We start from the raw sequence: 15,360 nt of genomic DNA on the forward strand, positions 1-15,360 counted from the left end.
AGCCCCAGCAGCCCCAGCAGCAACCTGGCTTGCGGCCCCTGCAGCCTCAGCAGCCTCAGCAGCCCCAGCAGCAACCTGGCTTCCGGCCCCTGCTGCCCCTTCAGCCCCAGCTGCAACCTGGCTTGCTGCCCCCGCAGCCACAGCAGCCTCAGCAGCCTCAGCAGCCCCAGCAGCAACCTGGCTTGTGGCCCCTGCAGCCTCAGCAGCCCCAGCAGCAACCTGGCTTGCGGCCCCTGCAGCCTCAGCAGCCTCAGCAGCCCCAGCAGCAACCTGGCTTGCGGCCCCTGCAGCCTCAGCAGCCTCAGCAGCCCCAGCAGCAACCTGGCTTGCGGCCCCTGCAGCCTCAGCAGCCTCAGCATCCCCAGCAGCAACCTGGCTTGCGGCCCCTGCAGCCTCAGCAGCCTCAGCAGCCCCAGCAGCAACCTGGCTTGCGGCCCCTGCAGCCTCAGCAGCCTCAGCAGCCCCAGCAGCAACCTGGCTTGCGGCCCCTGCAGCCTCAGCAGCCTCAGCAGCCCCAGCAGCAACCTGGCTTCCGGCCCCTGCTGCCCCTTCAGCCCCAGCTGCAACCTGGCTTGCTGCCCCTGCAGCCACAGCAGCCCCAGCAGCCCCAGGCACCCCTGCAGCCCCAACGGCAACCTGGCCTGCAGCCCCAACGGCAACCTGGCCTGCAGCCCCAACGGCAACCTGGCCTGCTGCCCCTGCGGCCCCTTCAGCCCCAGCAGCAACCTGACTTCTGGCCCCTGCAGCCCCAGGCGCCCCAGCAGCAACCTGGCTTGTGGCCCCAGCAGCCCCTGCAGCCCTTGCGGCCCCAGCAGCCCCAGCAGCAACCTGGCTTGCGGCCCCAGCAGCAACCTGGCTTGCGGCCCCTGCAGCCTCAGCAGCCTCAGCAGCCCCAGCAGCAACCTGGCTTGCGGCCCCTGCAGCCCCAGCAGCCTCAGCAGCCCCAGCAGCAACCTGGCTTGCGGCCCCTGCAGCCTCAGCAGCCTCAGCAGCCCCAGCAGCAACCTGGCTTCCGGCCCCTGCTGCCCCTTCAGCCCCAGCTGCAACCTGGCTTGCTGCCCCCGCAGCCACAGCAGCCTCAGCAGCCCCAGCAGCCCCAGCAGCAACCTGGCTTGCGGCCCCTGCAGCCTCAGCAGCCTCAGCAGCCCCAGCAGCAACCTGGCTTCCGGCCCCTGCAGCCTCAGCAGCAACCTGGCTTCCGGCCCCTGCTGCCCCTTCAGCCCCAGCTGCAACCTGGCTTGCTGCCCCCGCAGCCACAGCAGCCTCAGCAGCCCCAGCAGCCCCAGCAGCAACCTGGCTTCCGGCCCCTGCTGCCTCTTCAGCCCCAGCTGCAACCTGGCTTGCTGCCCCCGCAGCCACAGCAGCCTCAGCAGCCCCAGCAGCCCCAGCAGCAACCTGGCTTGCGGCCCCTGCAGCCTCAGCAGCCTCAGCAGCCCCAGCAGCAACCTGGCTTGCGGCCCCTGCAGCCTCAGCAGCCCCAGCAGCAACCTGGCTTGCGGCCCCTGCAGCCTCAGCAGCCTCAGCAGCCCCAGCAGCAACCTGGCTTGCGGCCCCTGCAGCCTCAGCAGCCCCAGCAGCAACCTGGCTTGCGGCCCCTGCAGCCTCAGCAGCCCCAGCAGCAACCTGGCTTGCGGCCTCAGCAGCCTCAGCAGCCTCAGCAGCCTCAGCAGCCTCAGCAGCCCCAGCAGCAACCTGGCTTCCGGCCCCTGCTGCCACAGCAACCTCAGCAGCCCCAGCAGCCCCAGCAGCAACCTGGCTTGCGGCCCCTGCAGCCTCAGCAGCCCCAGCAGCAACCTGGCTTCCGGCCCCTGCAGCCTCAGCAGCCTCAGCAGCCCCAGCAGCAACCTGGCTTCCGGCCCCTGCAGCCACAGCAGCCTCAGCAGCCCCAGCAGCCCCAGCAGCAACCTGGCTTGCGGCCCCTGCAGCCTCAGCAGCCCCAGCAGCAACCTGGCTTGCGGCCCCTGCAGCCTCAGCAGCCTCAGCAGCCTCAGCAGCCTCAGCAGCCCCAGCAGCAACCTGGCTTGCGGCCCCTGCAGCCTCAGCAGCCTCAGCGGCCCCAGCAGCAACCTGGCTTCCGGCCCCTGCTGCCACAGCAGCCTCAGCAGCCCCAGCAGCAACCTGGCTTCCGGCCCCTGCTGCCACAGCAGCCTCAGCAGCCCCAGCAGCCCCAGCAGCAACCTGGCTTGCGGCCCCTGCAGCCTCAGCAGCCTCAGCAGCCCCAGCAGCAACCTGGCTTCCGGCCCCTGCAGCCTCAGCAGCCTCAGCAGCCCCAGCAGCAACCTGGCTTCCGGCCCCTGCAGCCACAGCAGCCTCAGCAGCCCCAGCAGCCCCAGCAGCAACCTGGCTTGCGGCCCCTGCAGCCTCAGCAGCCCCAGCAGCAACCTGGCTTCCGGCCCCAGCAGCCCCAGCAGCCTCAGCAGCAACCTGGCTCGCTGCCCCCGCAGCCCCAGCAGCCCCTTCGGCCCCTGCAGCCTCAGCAGCCCCAGCTGCAACCTGGCTTGCAGCCCCTTCGGCCCCTGCAGCCCCAGCAGCAACCTGGCTTGCGGCCCCTGCAGCCTCAGCAGCCTCAGCAGCCCCAGCAGCAACCTGGCTTGCGGCCCCTGCAGCCTCAGCAGCCTCAGCAGCCCCAGCAGCAACCTGGCTTGCGGCCCCTGCAGCCTGAGCAGCCTCAGCAGCCCCAGCAGCAACCTGGCTTCCGGCCCCTGCTGCCACAGCAGCCTCAGCAGCCCCAGCAGCCCCAGCAGCAACCTGGCTTCCGGCCCCTGCAGCCTCAGCAGCCTCAGCAGCCCCAGCAGCAACCTGGCTTCCGGCCCCTGCAGCCTCAGCAGCCTCAGCAGCCCCAGCAGCCCCAGCAGCAACCTGGCTTCCGGCCCCAGCAGCCCCAGCAGCCTCAGCAGCAACCTGGCTTGCTGCCCCCGCAGCCCCAGCAGCCCCTTCGGCCCCTGCAGCCTCAGCAGCCCCAGCTGCAACCTGGCTTGCAGCCCCTTCGGCCCCTGCAGCCCCAGCAGCAACCTGGCTTGCGGCCCCTGCAGCCTCAGCAGCCTCAGCAGCCCCAGCAGCAACCTGGCTTGCGGCCCCTGCAGCCTCAGCAGCCTCAGCAGCCCCAGCAGCAACCTGGCTTGCGGCCCCTGCAGCCTGAGCAGCCTCAGCAGCCCCAGCAGCCCCAGCAGCAACCTGGCTTGCGGCCCCTGCAGCCTCAGCAGCCTCAGCAGCCCCAGCAGCAACCTGGCTTGCGGCCCCTGCAGCCTGAGCAGCCTCAGCAGCCCCAGCAGCAACCTGGCTTCCGGCCCCTGCTGCCACAGCAGCCTCAGCAGCCCCAGCAGCCCCAGCAGCAACCTGGCTTCCGGCCCCTGCAGCCTCAGCAGCCTCAGCAGCCCCAGCAGCAACCTGGCTTCCGGCCCCTGCAGCCTCAGCAGCCTCAGCAGCCCCAGCAGCCCCAGCAGCAACCTGGCTTCCGGCCCCAGCAGCCCCAGCAGCCTCAGCAGCAACCTGGCTTGCTGCCCCCGCAGCCCCAGCAGCCCCTTCGGCCCCTGCAGCCTCAGCAGCCCCAGCTGCAACCTGGCTTGCAGCCCCTTCGGCCCCTGCAGCCTCAGCAGCCCCAGCAGCAACCCGGCTTCCGGCCCCTGCAGTCCCAGGCGCCCCAGCAGCCCAGCTACCCTCCGCAGTGGCCTCAGGCGCTCAAAGTGCCCCAGCAGCCTAGCTGCCCTCTCCAGAAGCCTCAAGTGCCCAGGTGGGCCCAGCCATCTGGCGTGAGACCTCAAAAGTTGTGGGCAAACTATTTGTCAAAGATGCCACACTACCAACCCTGGTGGCCACAGAAGCCTGAGAAGATCAGTCAGTGACCATAAGTTTTGGGAGCAGCCACACAGCAGGGGTATTTTTCCAGCTTTGCTCACGCCTCTCATACGTGTGTGTGTGTGTGTGTGTGTGTGCGTGTGTGCGTGTGTGCGCGCGTGCGCGCGTGCGCGCAACAAGCTGGATGTACTTCAAATTTGTATTACAATCATTTCAATTCATTCATACTTTTTTTTTCTTACTCTATTCTCCTCAGGTGCTGCACTGATTTCTGGCTGTCATCAACTGAATGTTTGACCTATGAAATAAAGTGTCATTCCAACTATTTTTGTGTTGTTTCCCCTCAGGTTTATTATGCTAGTTTTGCTATACTTTTATAGTGGATGCTTTATTTAAGGACAATGTTTGATCTCACTGCTTTGAGCTGCTCGGACTGCTCAAACTTTAAATGCCTTTCAAAACCAGACAAATGTAAACCAGACTAGGGTAAACCCCATGCGCCTTAGCTTATCGTGCCGAATGTAATGTTTTTGCATTGACGTAAAACAACGCTACCCCCTCTCCCCCAGACGGCACCTGTTTGCTCCAATCAGATACAAAGCCCCCTCATTTCAGCCAATAGGAGAACTACACTCAACCCTTCGAGAGCGGAAGCGGAAGTAGTTGCATAGCCGCTTTTCATTTGCTGTCAATTTATAAAGACCTCTTCTCGGCTTATAAAAGCCTGCAGGAACCGTTAGATTTAAATACCTACTGTATATCTACTCATCGAAGCTACATCATCCGTCTACCGTGCTACCATTTTTAAATTCAGGTAAGACTGGAAAGGTCCGCTTGGTAAACTCGTATGCTAATGCACTTTGCACTAGCAGCAGCCGGCTAGCAGGTTAGCGAGCTAACGCCAGCTAACAAGCTCACCCAATAGGCAAATTAATATTTTGTACTTGATAGATCGCAGTTCCTTTTTTACGTTTGTGAAAACTATGAGTGTTTTTGGCGTTTTGCTGCCAGCTGCTCAGTGTCTTCGTGCTCCTGTCTTCGCCGTAGTGGTCATAATGGGTGAGGTGGAGCTGTCCTGCCAGGCTTATGTGAAGATGTACCTGCACGCCTGTCTGTTTCCGCGGTGCAGCGTCAACGGGCTGCTGCTGTCGTCCAGCTCGCCAGGTGGCGCTGTTTGTGTGACGGACTGTGTGCCGCTGCTTCACTCCCATCTGCCCCTGGCTCCCATCACTCAGCTGGCCCTCACACAGGTACAGAGTGCGATGTCCCAAAATGAATGAGAATGAAATGAATGCAGGAACGATTAATAAGTATAATATGATTCATGATAAAGGATTGAGGCTAAATCTGTCCACACATTGAATCAGACCGTTACAGCCTCCTTTTGTCAGCCTGTGCTCCTCTTCCAGGTGGATGTGTGGTGTTCACAGACACAGCAGAGGATAGTAGGATACTATCAAGCAAACGCCTGCGCGTCAGATTGTAGGTGAGTTTTCAGACCTTATGACTTATGAATATCAGAGTTAAAATGCACAATACAGTCCTTTTTTTTAAAAAAATATTTTTATTGTCCACTCTACAGCCCTACCCCATGTGCACTGAAGATAGCTGATAAGATTGCAGAGCAGTTTGACAGTGCAGTTTTGTTAATGGTAAGAAGTTACTCACTGTTCTCTTCCTGCTGAAACAGCACAGCGCCTTGATAAGAGTGCTTTCTCTTGTTTGCTTCACAGCTGGACGGCAGTAAAATGTCTCCAGAGTACCGGGTTCCTCCCATCGTGGTGTACGAGCGCAAAGATTCAAGATGGATTCTCAAAGACAAACACACGTAAGAGCAGACACTTGTTTTATAAGATGGTCACTGTGTCAGATGATGACATCATACATCTCACAGCCAGCCGTGTTTCAGTAACAGCATGATGTCATTAAAAACGGATCATTCGATATAACAAATATACACGATACAGCGCGGCTCGTCCCCTGAGGGTTATAGCAAATGACTATATCGTCAATACTCGAGTATACAGTTAATTCAATTTTCATGCAGCTGCGTTTAGTAGCAGCATCGAACCCCATGTTTTTCCTCACTCTCTCTCATCTCCCCTCACAGAGAGATAGAACAAGCGCACCTACAAAACTGTGTTCCTAAAAACAACACATTTTGAAAATGATTCGCCCAGTGTAGGCTGTTTTTAGTGTCTCCCTCTCGAAGAGGACGAAATCCCTATTTGTGTTTTAGCTGACAAAACTAGCAGACAGCATGCAGTGTTCATACTGTGGTTTAATATTAATCAGCCTGTCATGGATGGACGGACTTATGTTGCAGCTAGCTAGTTAGCTAACGAGCCAGTGCACCAGCATCATGATTGAAGGACACAGCGAGCAGCATCCTGTCTCAGCCTGCATCAGACTACAGTCCTCTGTCCCAACACTCAGCGGTTTGTTGTCATGGGCCAAAAACTTGTGTGTTGTTTAAATAACTTGTATTAACAGTGAGAGCTCTCACTCCTTCGATTATTCACGCTACTACATACACACCAAACACGCAGTGATGTGGGCGCGAGTGAGACATCTGTCATCTAAAGATCTTTGGAGCACCGTGAGGATAGATGATAGAAAGTTTCTGGCTCTGATGCCGCAAAACTGAGCCACTTCCAAACTGCCTCTTTTAGAGGCGAGCTCTTCTCTGCTGGCTGCCATGTTGTTGGATACAGGTGGAGGAGGCTGAGCCCACTTTGAGCTACGGAGCACAGCAGGGTGTGTCTGCGGTGGAAGTTAAAATCAATCAATTTTTTTTATTACATGCATCGAACTGTTAATTCAAGGCCAAAGCAAAATATCGAGATATATATCAATTCAATTCAATTCAATTCAATTCAATTCAATTCAATTCAATTCAATTCAATTCAGTTCAGTTCAGTTCAGTTCAGTTCAGTTCAGTTCAGTTCAGTTTTATTTATATAGAGCATTTCACAATCAGAAATTGTCTCAAAGCGCTTCACAGAAACTCAGAGTGTGAGACCCAGAGCCTAAACCCCCTTAAGAGCACTGTGGCAAAACTCCCTTTAAGAGGAAGAAACCTTGAGCAGGACCCGTCAACTTAAGGAAGAACCAGTCCTGCTGCTAGTCGGCCGGGTAGAGGAGGAGAAGAGGGAGACAGGACAGAGAGAGAGAGAGAAACATGATAGAGTACAGAGCAAACATGACAGCAAGATGAAACAGTGATTATATTATAATGGATATCTATATATATCGTCAGTCCATAAGTAGTAATAGTAATTTGATAGTAATCAAAGCAAAGATGAGCAGCAGGGGCTGATGAAGTCGATGAGCAGGTCTGGAGACCTGCAAAGAGAGGGAGCGAGAGCGAGGCACAAAACTACGAGGAAGACAGTAAACACAGATTATGAGACGATATTACCAGTGTGAGCCAGACTAAGGAGAGCAGAGGAGAGGTCAGAGGGTAAGAGGGAACTGCTCAGTGGGTCGTGTTTGTGCCCCCCGACAGCGTAGGCCTAGAGCAGCATAGCTGTGCTAAAAGTTAAGATTTTATCGGCCTATGACACCTGTTCTACCTGTGGCTGAGGCGACTGTAACTATACCTACCAGCCCTACACACTATGTTTAAGGCTAACTATACGCCTTACTGAACAGAAAAGTTTTAAGTCTAGTCTTAAAGGTGGAGGCAGTGTCTGCCTCTCGGACCCAGATTGGTAACTGGTTCTATAGTAGCGGTGCCTGATAGCTGAAAGTGGAAAAAGTGGAACTACAAGTAAACCTGCACTCAGAGATCTGAGTGTCCTATTAGGAACATATGGTACAATCAGGTCCTGCAGATACAATGGAGCAAGTCCATGAAGAGCCTTGTAGGTTAGAAGAAGGATCTTGAAGTGTATTCTTGAGTCCACTGGGAGCCAGTGAAGAGACGCTAGAACAGGAGATCGTGTATCGTGAGATGGCCTAAAAATATTGGGATATTAGTAAAAGGCCATATCGCCCAGCCCTAGTTCAGACCGTCTTGGGGTCTGAAAAGTGAGTAAAAATAGTATAAGAGAGAGAGAGAAGGGAAGCCTCAGATCCACATGTGGACCAAGAAGGAAACTTGTGTCTGAAAAGTTATGAATAACAAAAAACAAATAGTTCTGAGGCTGTTAATGGAACACTGTAATAGCAACAATGTAATGCCCAGTTTCTGGGTGCTTTCCACGTGTCCAGATATTTTCATTTTTCCAGCTATATACCAGAGTTTCACTCTGTTTTGGTCATGTGACTGCCTGTCACACATGAGTCAGCCTGCTAGCTGTGCTGAGCAGTGATCTCATCTTTAGTTGTTCAGTCTTTGTCGTGCACAGCTGTTCCCATCAAAAACACTTTAAGCAAATCATGTGTATAGAAACACTGCTGCTGTTCACTTTCTGATGTTGTTGCTAAAATGTCCCAATTATTTATGAAATTGTTTGGATTAATATTATAGTTTTAGACTTGGATTCTTTTTTCTTTGAAAACAGAATCAGATGTAATTTGACATGTGACACATATTTACACTGCCTGGTCCTGTAATGACCTGTGACCTCTTCCTGTTTTCCTGTCCAGGATAATGCTCAGACAGTGGGAGGAGACTCGGGCGATAGCCGGCCAGATGTTGGAGTCCGGCGATCACCTGCAGCTGGTGGATTTTGACAGTCACTTGGACGACATTAGAAAGGACTGGACCAATCAGAAACTCAACACCAAGATAGTGGAGCTCACCTCACCGGCCAATGGGAACATCTAGACTGAGAAGTAGCATCGGCTTCACTTTAACGTTTAACACAAACACTCAACAGACTTTAAGAAGATGTTTATTTTCTGACTGAACAAGGACGTACAATAACATGCATAAATAACAAAATATTTACATCTTGACAGACCTCTCTTGTCTTCCACCTTGTCTCCTATAAGTGTGCCTTGTGGTCCAGCCCAACACCCACACATACTGAAATGAACACTTTAACTTTACACCTACAAGGATTCAGTGCTGTTTATTTCTGCTCCCTTTGTCTTGTGAGTATGTTTGAAAGTTTGGAGTTCACATGAACACGATAAAATGTCAAAGTAAGATTAATGTGATCAATTGTACAAGTCAAGAATTAAGAAAAAAAATCCAGGAAAACGTGTGATTTATTTCCCCTCATTTAGCACCTGTTTAAACTCATTTGTGCCATTGACCATCATTCACAGCACACTGAACACAAACAAACATGTTGAGGTCCAGCTGCCGGCAGGACTTCAGGTTACAGCATGTCCAAAATCATCATGTTAAAAACCACTTTACACTACGCTCCAGCCCAGTGCAGGAATATTCCGTTTCTGCTGCATTTTACCTGTTAACACGACTACTAACCACATTTTGTAAAATATCTGCCAGAAACATAACAGATTAAAACATATTGCTACTCTACTCTCGTACTGAACTACTGTAGGTTATCATGCTGCTTTTTATGGTTAAAGTGGTACGTGAAGGGCAAAGTCTATATAGTGCTTTACTACATATACATACATCTGTTATCCTTTGCTATTAACATCTGTTTACAGCCTCTGTAGCAGATTTCCACTGCAGTAACTCTGGGACGGTGTGAAGGTGCAGGATTGTTTCCATCTCCTCTAGTTCTGCTGTTCATTGTCTTATTGTTAGGTTGCCATATTTGTTTCACCCCTTGTTGTCTTTGACTTAAACCACCAAGATGCTGAGCTCAAGCAATCAAGTGGAGAAAAAGTATGCAGTGCAGGACTGAAACCTGCAGGGTGGGGGCACCAAACATCAGGCTCACCTTTGGTTAAACTTAAACATTTAACCTAGCCATAGCCAAGGCTTTGATTATTGACTGACTAGTTACCTGACCTGCTCTCACACATCCCCACATGGCTGAAAACTCCAGTTATGACCACTTAAAAGATGATTACATTGGAATGAATTACAGCATAAACATTTTCTATACATTTCTGTCTTTCTAAGCTTTTTGTTGGGCTCACAGACCACCTGTCAGAAACCTCTGGATGGCCCTGGTCATGTCACATTTTGAGAGATAAAAAAATAAGTCTCTTAAGTGCTGAGTTGATGTAGTGTTTCTGGTACACTCACTGATCTCTACATAAGATCTTCATTTTAAAGGTACAAACAGTCTGATACTAAAGTTAACGTTTGATTTCTGGTCATAAATGGGTTCAGACTAACAGCCTGTAAGGTTGGTTGATGCCTGTTTTGTGCGATCTGTCTTGAGCTAGGTAACATGGACGAGCTGCAGGCCCTTATTTTGAAAATCTTGAATTTCCTGTGATGCAGCCTCTCCTGTCTGTGGGTGGATGTGTCTCGTATTTTGGAAAAAAAGAGGCTGGTCAAAGTGCTTGGACGGTCTCACAGGCGGTCACCTCAGAGATGGGCACAGAGACCAGGTTCAAGGTGATTTCTCCCTGCGGAGACTGGCTGGCCAACGACTGCAGGATGGCGATGGACTCCAGCAGGGACTGAGCGTTCTGGACCTGCTGCTCCGCCCATGGAAAAGAAATCTGCAGAGGAAGGTATTTCATCATGAGTAACAGCTGATAAAGATCTGAACCGGTGTTGTAGTTTACTGCGTGTGATGCTGCTGTTTGTAGGAGAAGGACACATTTGTTGTTGGAGCAGGATACTTTTCTAAAATCAGACTCGGTGTGTACCTGGACAATGATGAGCTTCCTGGACGGGTCCTCTGTGTTGTTTAACTCTTCTCCAAAACACAGAGTGACGCCGCACTGAGGAGGCTCGCCGCCGTTCGAACGGAAGTGATCCAGCTCTGATAAGGAGAGAAGGGTTAAACATGCAAATGTTGTCACATCATCAGTTTCTCTGTGCGTGGCTTTCTGAAAATGACGTGGCATCAATTTAATATCCCTAAATCCCATCACATCATGGTGTAATGACTGCTGTGTCTCAGGGAGACGGCTAATGTTTCAGCACCTCCAGACTTCCAGATTAAATCAAATCAGAGCCAGTATACTGTTTACAGTTCTACAGTTCTGCCTCTCTGGCAGGCTGGGAGCCCAGGCTGCTGCTGTGAGGACTACAGCCTCAGTGTATGTGGTGCCTGCTCTGCCAGGTGATGTTTGAAACCCACATGTTCAGAATGAGAGGATAACTGTGTCTTCCAGACTCACGTTGCATGAACATGTCTTTACTGAAGAGCAACACCGGCTCTGCGTTCCTCTCCATCTTGTGCAGGCCCGGTGTGTTCGTGTGTGGCCCCGTCCAGAAGACACGCCCCTGACAGAACCTCTTCCCATAAACCCCCTGCCGCGTGGCGTACAGCACCACGCCCTTCTCCATGTACTGCAGCAGCGTGAGCAGGGCCTGCCGCTCCGAACCGGCCGGCAGCGTGGATGGCGGCTCCGGCAGCGGGATGCGAGGGAACCTGCCCTTCAGGGCCGCCGGCGTCGGCGGGACCAGCGAGGAGGACAGGTACATTATCCGCACGTCCGTGCCCTGGATGTGACGTCTGAGGACCTCCTGGCCCAAATAATGGACGGCCACACTGAAGGAGTCCTGAGCTGTGGAGGCAGAAGAAGAGGGGCTGTGGTAAACTCTGTAAACAGCAGCAGCTCTAGGACTGCTCAGCTCGTCTTCCTTCGTTACCTTCTTCAGGAGCGGAGACGCTCTCTTCAATCCGCACGTCCAACCTGAGCTCGTCGTCCACTGCACAGGAAGACAAAGACCTGTGTCAGCTGTTTGTTAGGCTGGCTGATGTGTAAAAAGCAGATAATACAGGGGCAAAGAGCTGAGCCTGAAATCAGGTTATACAGGAAGCTGCATGCTTTATCTCTCATCTATTAGCTTCCTGTGTGTTTCAGTCAGTGGTGTACTCCCTTTGAGATAAACTCACCGCCCGGGTGTATGATGGTGCTGAACGGAGCGGGTGCTTCTGTCTGGATGGTGACCTCGTGCTGCGGCAGAGCGTCCTGGAGACACTGAGAGGGGTCAGAGAGGACCTTTAGCTGTCTGATCGTGTCAGTTTTAACCCTTAGGTGTCATTATGTTTTGTCCATTTTTTTCTCAAAAATGAAACCCCTACATCAAGAAATGCATGGTTATAATTTGTTATAGCGATGATATTAAAACATATAGTATTATAATAGGAGTTAATGGGACCTAAGGGGAAAATGCTGCTGCTACACAAAAACTAACAATGCACCAAACTCAATATTTTGGCTAATCTTTGACATATCCATGACAATTTTTTTTTTTAAATAAATTTTAGCATCATGCAATCAAAGGGTTAATTTTATTTAAAGGGTTAAATTCCTCAAAATGATTTCATGTTTGGTAGTTTTGAGCAGAGCTGAAGTAGTTTTTATAGCAGTTTTTTGGAAGTGGACATTTTTGTCCCTAATGACACCTGAGGGTTACATTCATGTTCCCTTACATGCGCCTGTATGCTAGCATTGTATGCTAATAGGCCATTTATTTACGTTTGGAAAGTTTTACAAAGCTTTACAGTCATTTTTTTGATATGCTAAAATTAGCATGTGGCTAAATCTGCTAACATGATGTATGAGAGTTTGACCCCGAGGAGCCAGAGACTTGCTGAATTGTGAGTAGCCACTGCCGAGCGGTTCGACCTGGGAGTGAACGCTGACTGAATCTCACCAGCTGAGACGTGACCTCCTCTGTCTTTATCTGTTTTTCCGGGCTGACGTCGTCGCTGTCTGACTCACTGCTGCTGCTGCTCTCCCTCCTCCTCCTCCTCTTCTTGGGCCTCCTGCTGGTTTTTTCTTTGCATTTCTTCTCGGGGATCAACACACCTAGAAAACACACAGACAGAAAAATAATAAAGACTCCAGGACAAACACGGGCAGCGCTGCTTCTCTTGACCTGCTTGGTAAAATGACATTGGCGGAACGTTTTCTGACCTGAGTCAGGAGATAACAGGGCTCAGGACCCGGAGCTGAAATCTGCTTTGTCTGACACTATATGTGGTCTGCTACTGATCAGCCTGTGAGGCTACACATGTAGGGAAAGCTCTGGGACCTGACAGCAGCTATGAGGAAGGACATCATGTTTTATGTGTGTGCAGCATTTGAGCTGAAAGTCTTAATAATGGATCCATTAGGAATCATTGTTTCAGATCAAGTGTTTCTATTAACATTAGACAAATACACATGTTGGACTTTGTATTTATGCTGTGGTCACCGAGCCATTCATCTGTAGCTGATAAGCAGCAGACGGTGGATTTATTGTGGCCATTTCAGTTTATTTGTAAATGAAGTTTCCATTTTTGAGGAAGCTGAACCTGGATTAAAGTTCAAACTGAGTTCAGGAGATGATTCGAACACATGGGTGGTAATAAATCCAGCAAAGACTCCATGACTGGAGCAGGAAAGCAGGAGGAGAGCAGAGGTCAGGCTGGGAGGCTCCGAGGAGCCGTCACGTAATGTGGAGGGTTAATAGCTGCCTTACACAATAAAATATTTATTTATGGCTTTAGCAGAGCAGAGGACTGAATCTGACATACAAGCGGGTCAGGAGATAAAACCCGAGACTGTGCACAGATTACAAACTTATTTATGTTCCTTGAATGCATCATTAAAACTTTGAAGCTTTCTCTCTTTAAAAATAAATCCCCAAAAATAAAGTGTTTGCAGAAAAATGATTCTGCAAAAAACAAAAAATTCTGCATTCATGTACGCAACTAAGAAGCCATGACTGACTCACATGTGACCAGCAGTGACATCACAAAAATTCAGTGAGTGTTTGGCTGAGCTACAGGCTTTGTACTGTTTAGACTGCATGTAAAGTGTGTTACACTGCAGATATTCTGAGTTCAGAAACTGATTATTTAGAATAAATCTGAACTTCTAGGCCACATCTGTCAGATGCTCTACAAAGCAGATTCAGGTTAGTTTTGCTGACGCCAAAGTCCCATTATTTCCATGTCCCTGTCCGGGCGTCCCCTGTCTCACCTTGCTCACTGATGGGGACCAGCCGGTAGACCTTGTACGGCTCTGAGATGTCCAGCTGGGCTCGGTCGTTCACCTCTTTGAACTCGGGACTCTTGTTGAGAGCGCAGCGTAGGCGGGTCTTCCAGCAGGCCGGGTTGTCCTGTCCCTTGTCCGTCAGCTTCCCTTTGAACTCGGCCCAGGCCTGCAGTGAGGACAGTGTTTGTGTCAGAAGTGCTTTGTTTTGTTTTTTATTTAAGGACAAAACATTTTTCTCCAGACCTTGAAGATGGCGGCATCCTCATCTTTGCGGAAGTCCTGTTTCCCCGCATGCTTCCAGGGGATTCGGAACATGGTTTTGGCCTCATCGTCCCACACCAGTCCCGGGTATTTTCCACTGCTGACCTGAGACGCACAACAACAGAAAGAGCTTAAATTGTAACAGAAACATGTTTATAGCACACACATGTACATATATGTCAGCTCTCAGCATTCCAGTCTGATCTGTACCTGCATCTTTAGATGTTTGTTTGTAATACAACACATCTTGTACAAATAAATCACAAATTCAATTTTAAAACTTTTATTTTTGTAGTTAAATTTGACTTCCGGGTTCTCTGTCCCAGACTGTGTTAGTTCTAACTGTCTGTGGAGCCCAGTTTTGATCTCTCCCACTCTTTCCCTTTCGTTCTCCCACCCCTCTCCTACATCACACACACACACACACACACACACACACACACACACACACACACACCTGCTCCACGATCCAGGAGCGCAGTCTGCGCGTGGAGCGCATTCTCCCTGCTGCCATGACTCTCGCCTCAAAAAGCTGAAACCTGCCGAGAGACAAACACCGACACACAAACACCGACACACAAACAACAACACACACACACACACAATTAAATACATGCCACAACACCTCCTCTTAAAAACACATTTCTACACATGTTCAACAGCACTCAGTAAAAGTAAGTTAAAAAAAATCATTCATTTTAATTTGTATAAACGCAGACAGATAATCAAGCCTCGTGTTTTCCTGTTCGGAGACATTAAACTAACACACACACACACACACTGTGTTCTAAAAAATCTTCTCTGGTGTGAGTCTGGTTGAGGAATAATAAGAAGGAGAAGCAAACATCCGCTGCCTCCCGTTATATATATGGTTATATCCAAAATAGCAGCTAAGGTGTTAGATGAAGGAAGTAGCTCTAAGTTTCGTTTACCTCGGTTGTGTTTCCTGCGCGCTGCCCGCGGACTGAAGTGTCTGCGGCTCTCCGGCTCTGCGCCCCGCTCTCAGCAGACGCTCCTTTTACCAGAAATCACGTGACTTCTCAGAACACCGCGGTCAGCTGACCGCCAGGGGGCGACAGCGGACACAGAGACACTACCCCGAACTTTTTAATTCAAAATTAAACACACAAATAACACCAGCAGTTTGCATTTCTTAATAAAAACACATGATGTAAATGTATTATTTTATAGTTTTAAATTACTTATTCACCCATTAAAAGCATTTTAGTCTCAGTGAGAGGAGAGGAAATGTAGATTTATTGCTCTTTATCTGTAGTTCTGCTTTTTATGTTTCAGCTACATTGAATGTGAAAACAG

At 51.0% G+C, this 15,360-nt stretch overlaps 2 protein-coding genes across 2 annotated transcripts; one reads left to right on the forward strand and one right to left on the reverse strand.

The window, feature by feature from the left end:
• Nucleotides 1-4,449: 4,449 nt before the first annotated feature.
• Nucleotides 4,450-8,700, forward strand: emc9 (ER membrane protein complex subunit 9). Its single transcript, XM_028432456.1, has 6 exons — nucleotides 4,450-4,609; nucleotides 4,843-5,045; nucleotides 5,205-5,281; nucleotides 5,378-5,447; nucleotides 5,529-5,623; nucleotides 8,389-8,700. Exons 2-6 carry the CDS (start codon nucleotides 4,851-4,853, stop codon nucleotides 8,567-8,569), a joined length of 618 nt encoding a protein of 205 aa, XP_028288257.1. The 5' UTR covers nucleotides 4,450-4,609; nucleotides 4,843-4,850; the 3' UTR covers nucleotides 8,570-8,700.
• A 567-nt stretch (nucleotides 8,701-9,267) lies between these two features.
• On the reverse strand, nucleotides 9,268-15,094 carry irf9 (interferon regulatory factor 9). The gene is made up of 10 exons (XM_028432453.1): nucleotides 14,976-15,094; nucleotides 14,501-14,582; nucleotides 14,026-14,148; nucleotides 13,768-13,948; nucleotides 12,455-12,609; nucleotides 11,691-11,775; nucleotides 11,444-11,503; nucleotides 10,969-11,358; nucleotides 10,492-10,607; nucleotides 9,268-10,341 (listed from the first exon to the last, which is right to left on the reverse strand). Exons 2-10 carry the CDS (start codon nucleotides 14,555-14,557, stop codon nucleotides 10,171-10,173), a joined length of 1,338 nt encoding a protein of 445 aa, XP_028288254.1. The 5' UTR covers nucleotides 14,558-14,582; nucleotides 14,976-15,094; the 3' UTR covers nucleotides 9,268-10,170.
• Between the last annotated feature and the right edge of the window lie 266 nt (nucleotides 15,095-15,360).

Source organism: Parambassis ranga, chromosome 20 (assembly GCF_900634625.1).
Source record: "Parambassis ranga chromosome 20, fParRan2.1, whole genome shotgun sequence".
NCBI lineage: Eukaryota > Metazoa > Chordata > Actinopteri > Ambassidae > Parambassis > Parambassis ranga.

What these genes read in the sequence shown, in the direction of transcription:
- emc9 (XM_028432456.1), top strand. Translation starts at nt 4,851, where the DNA reads ATGGGTGAGGTGGAGCTGTCCTGCCAGGCTTATGTGAAGATGTACCTG. An exon ending in CTCAGCTGGCCCTCACACAG is followed by an intron (nt 5,046 to 5,204) that starts GTACAGAGTGCG and finishes CTCCTCTTCCAG; the next exon opens with GTGGATGTGTGGTGTTCACA. An exon ending in ATTCTCAAAGACAAACACAC is followed by an intron (nt 5,624 to 8,388) that starts GTAAGAGCAGAC and finishes TTTCCTGTCCAG; the next exon opens with GATAATGCTCAGACAGTGGG.
- irf9 (XM_028432453.1), bottom strand. Translation starts at nt 14,557, where the DNA reads ATGGCAGCAGGGAGAATGCGCTCCACGCGCAGACTGCGCTCCTGGATC. An exon ending in CACCATCATACACCCGGGCG is followed by an intron (nt 11,504 to 11,690) that starts GTGAGTTTATCT and finishes CTTCCTGTGCAG; the next exon opens with TGGACGACGAGCTCAGGTTG. An exon ending in CGTCTCCGCTCCTGAAGAAG is followed by an intron (nt 11,359 to 11,443) that starts GTAACGAAGGAA and finishes CTGCCTCCACAG; the next exon opens with CTCAGGACTCCTTCAGTGTG.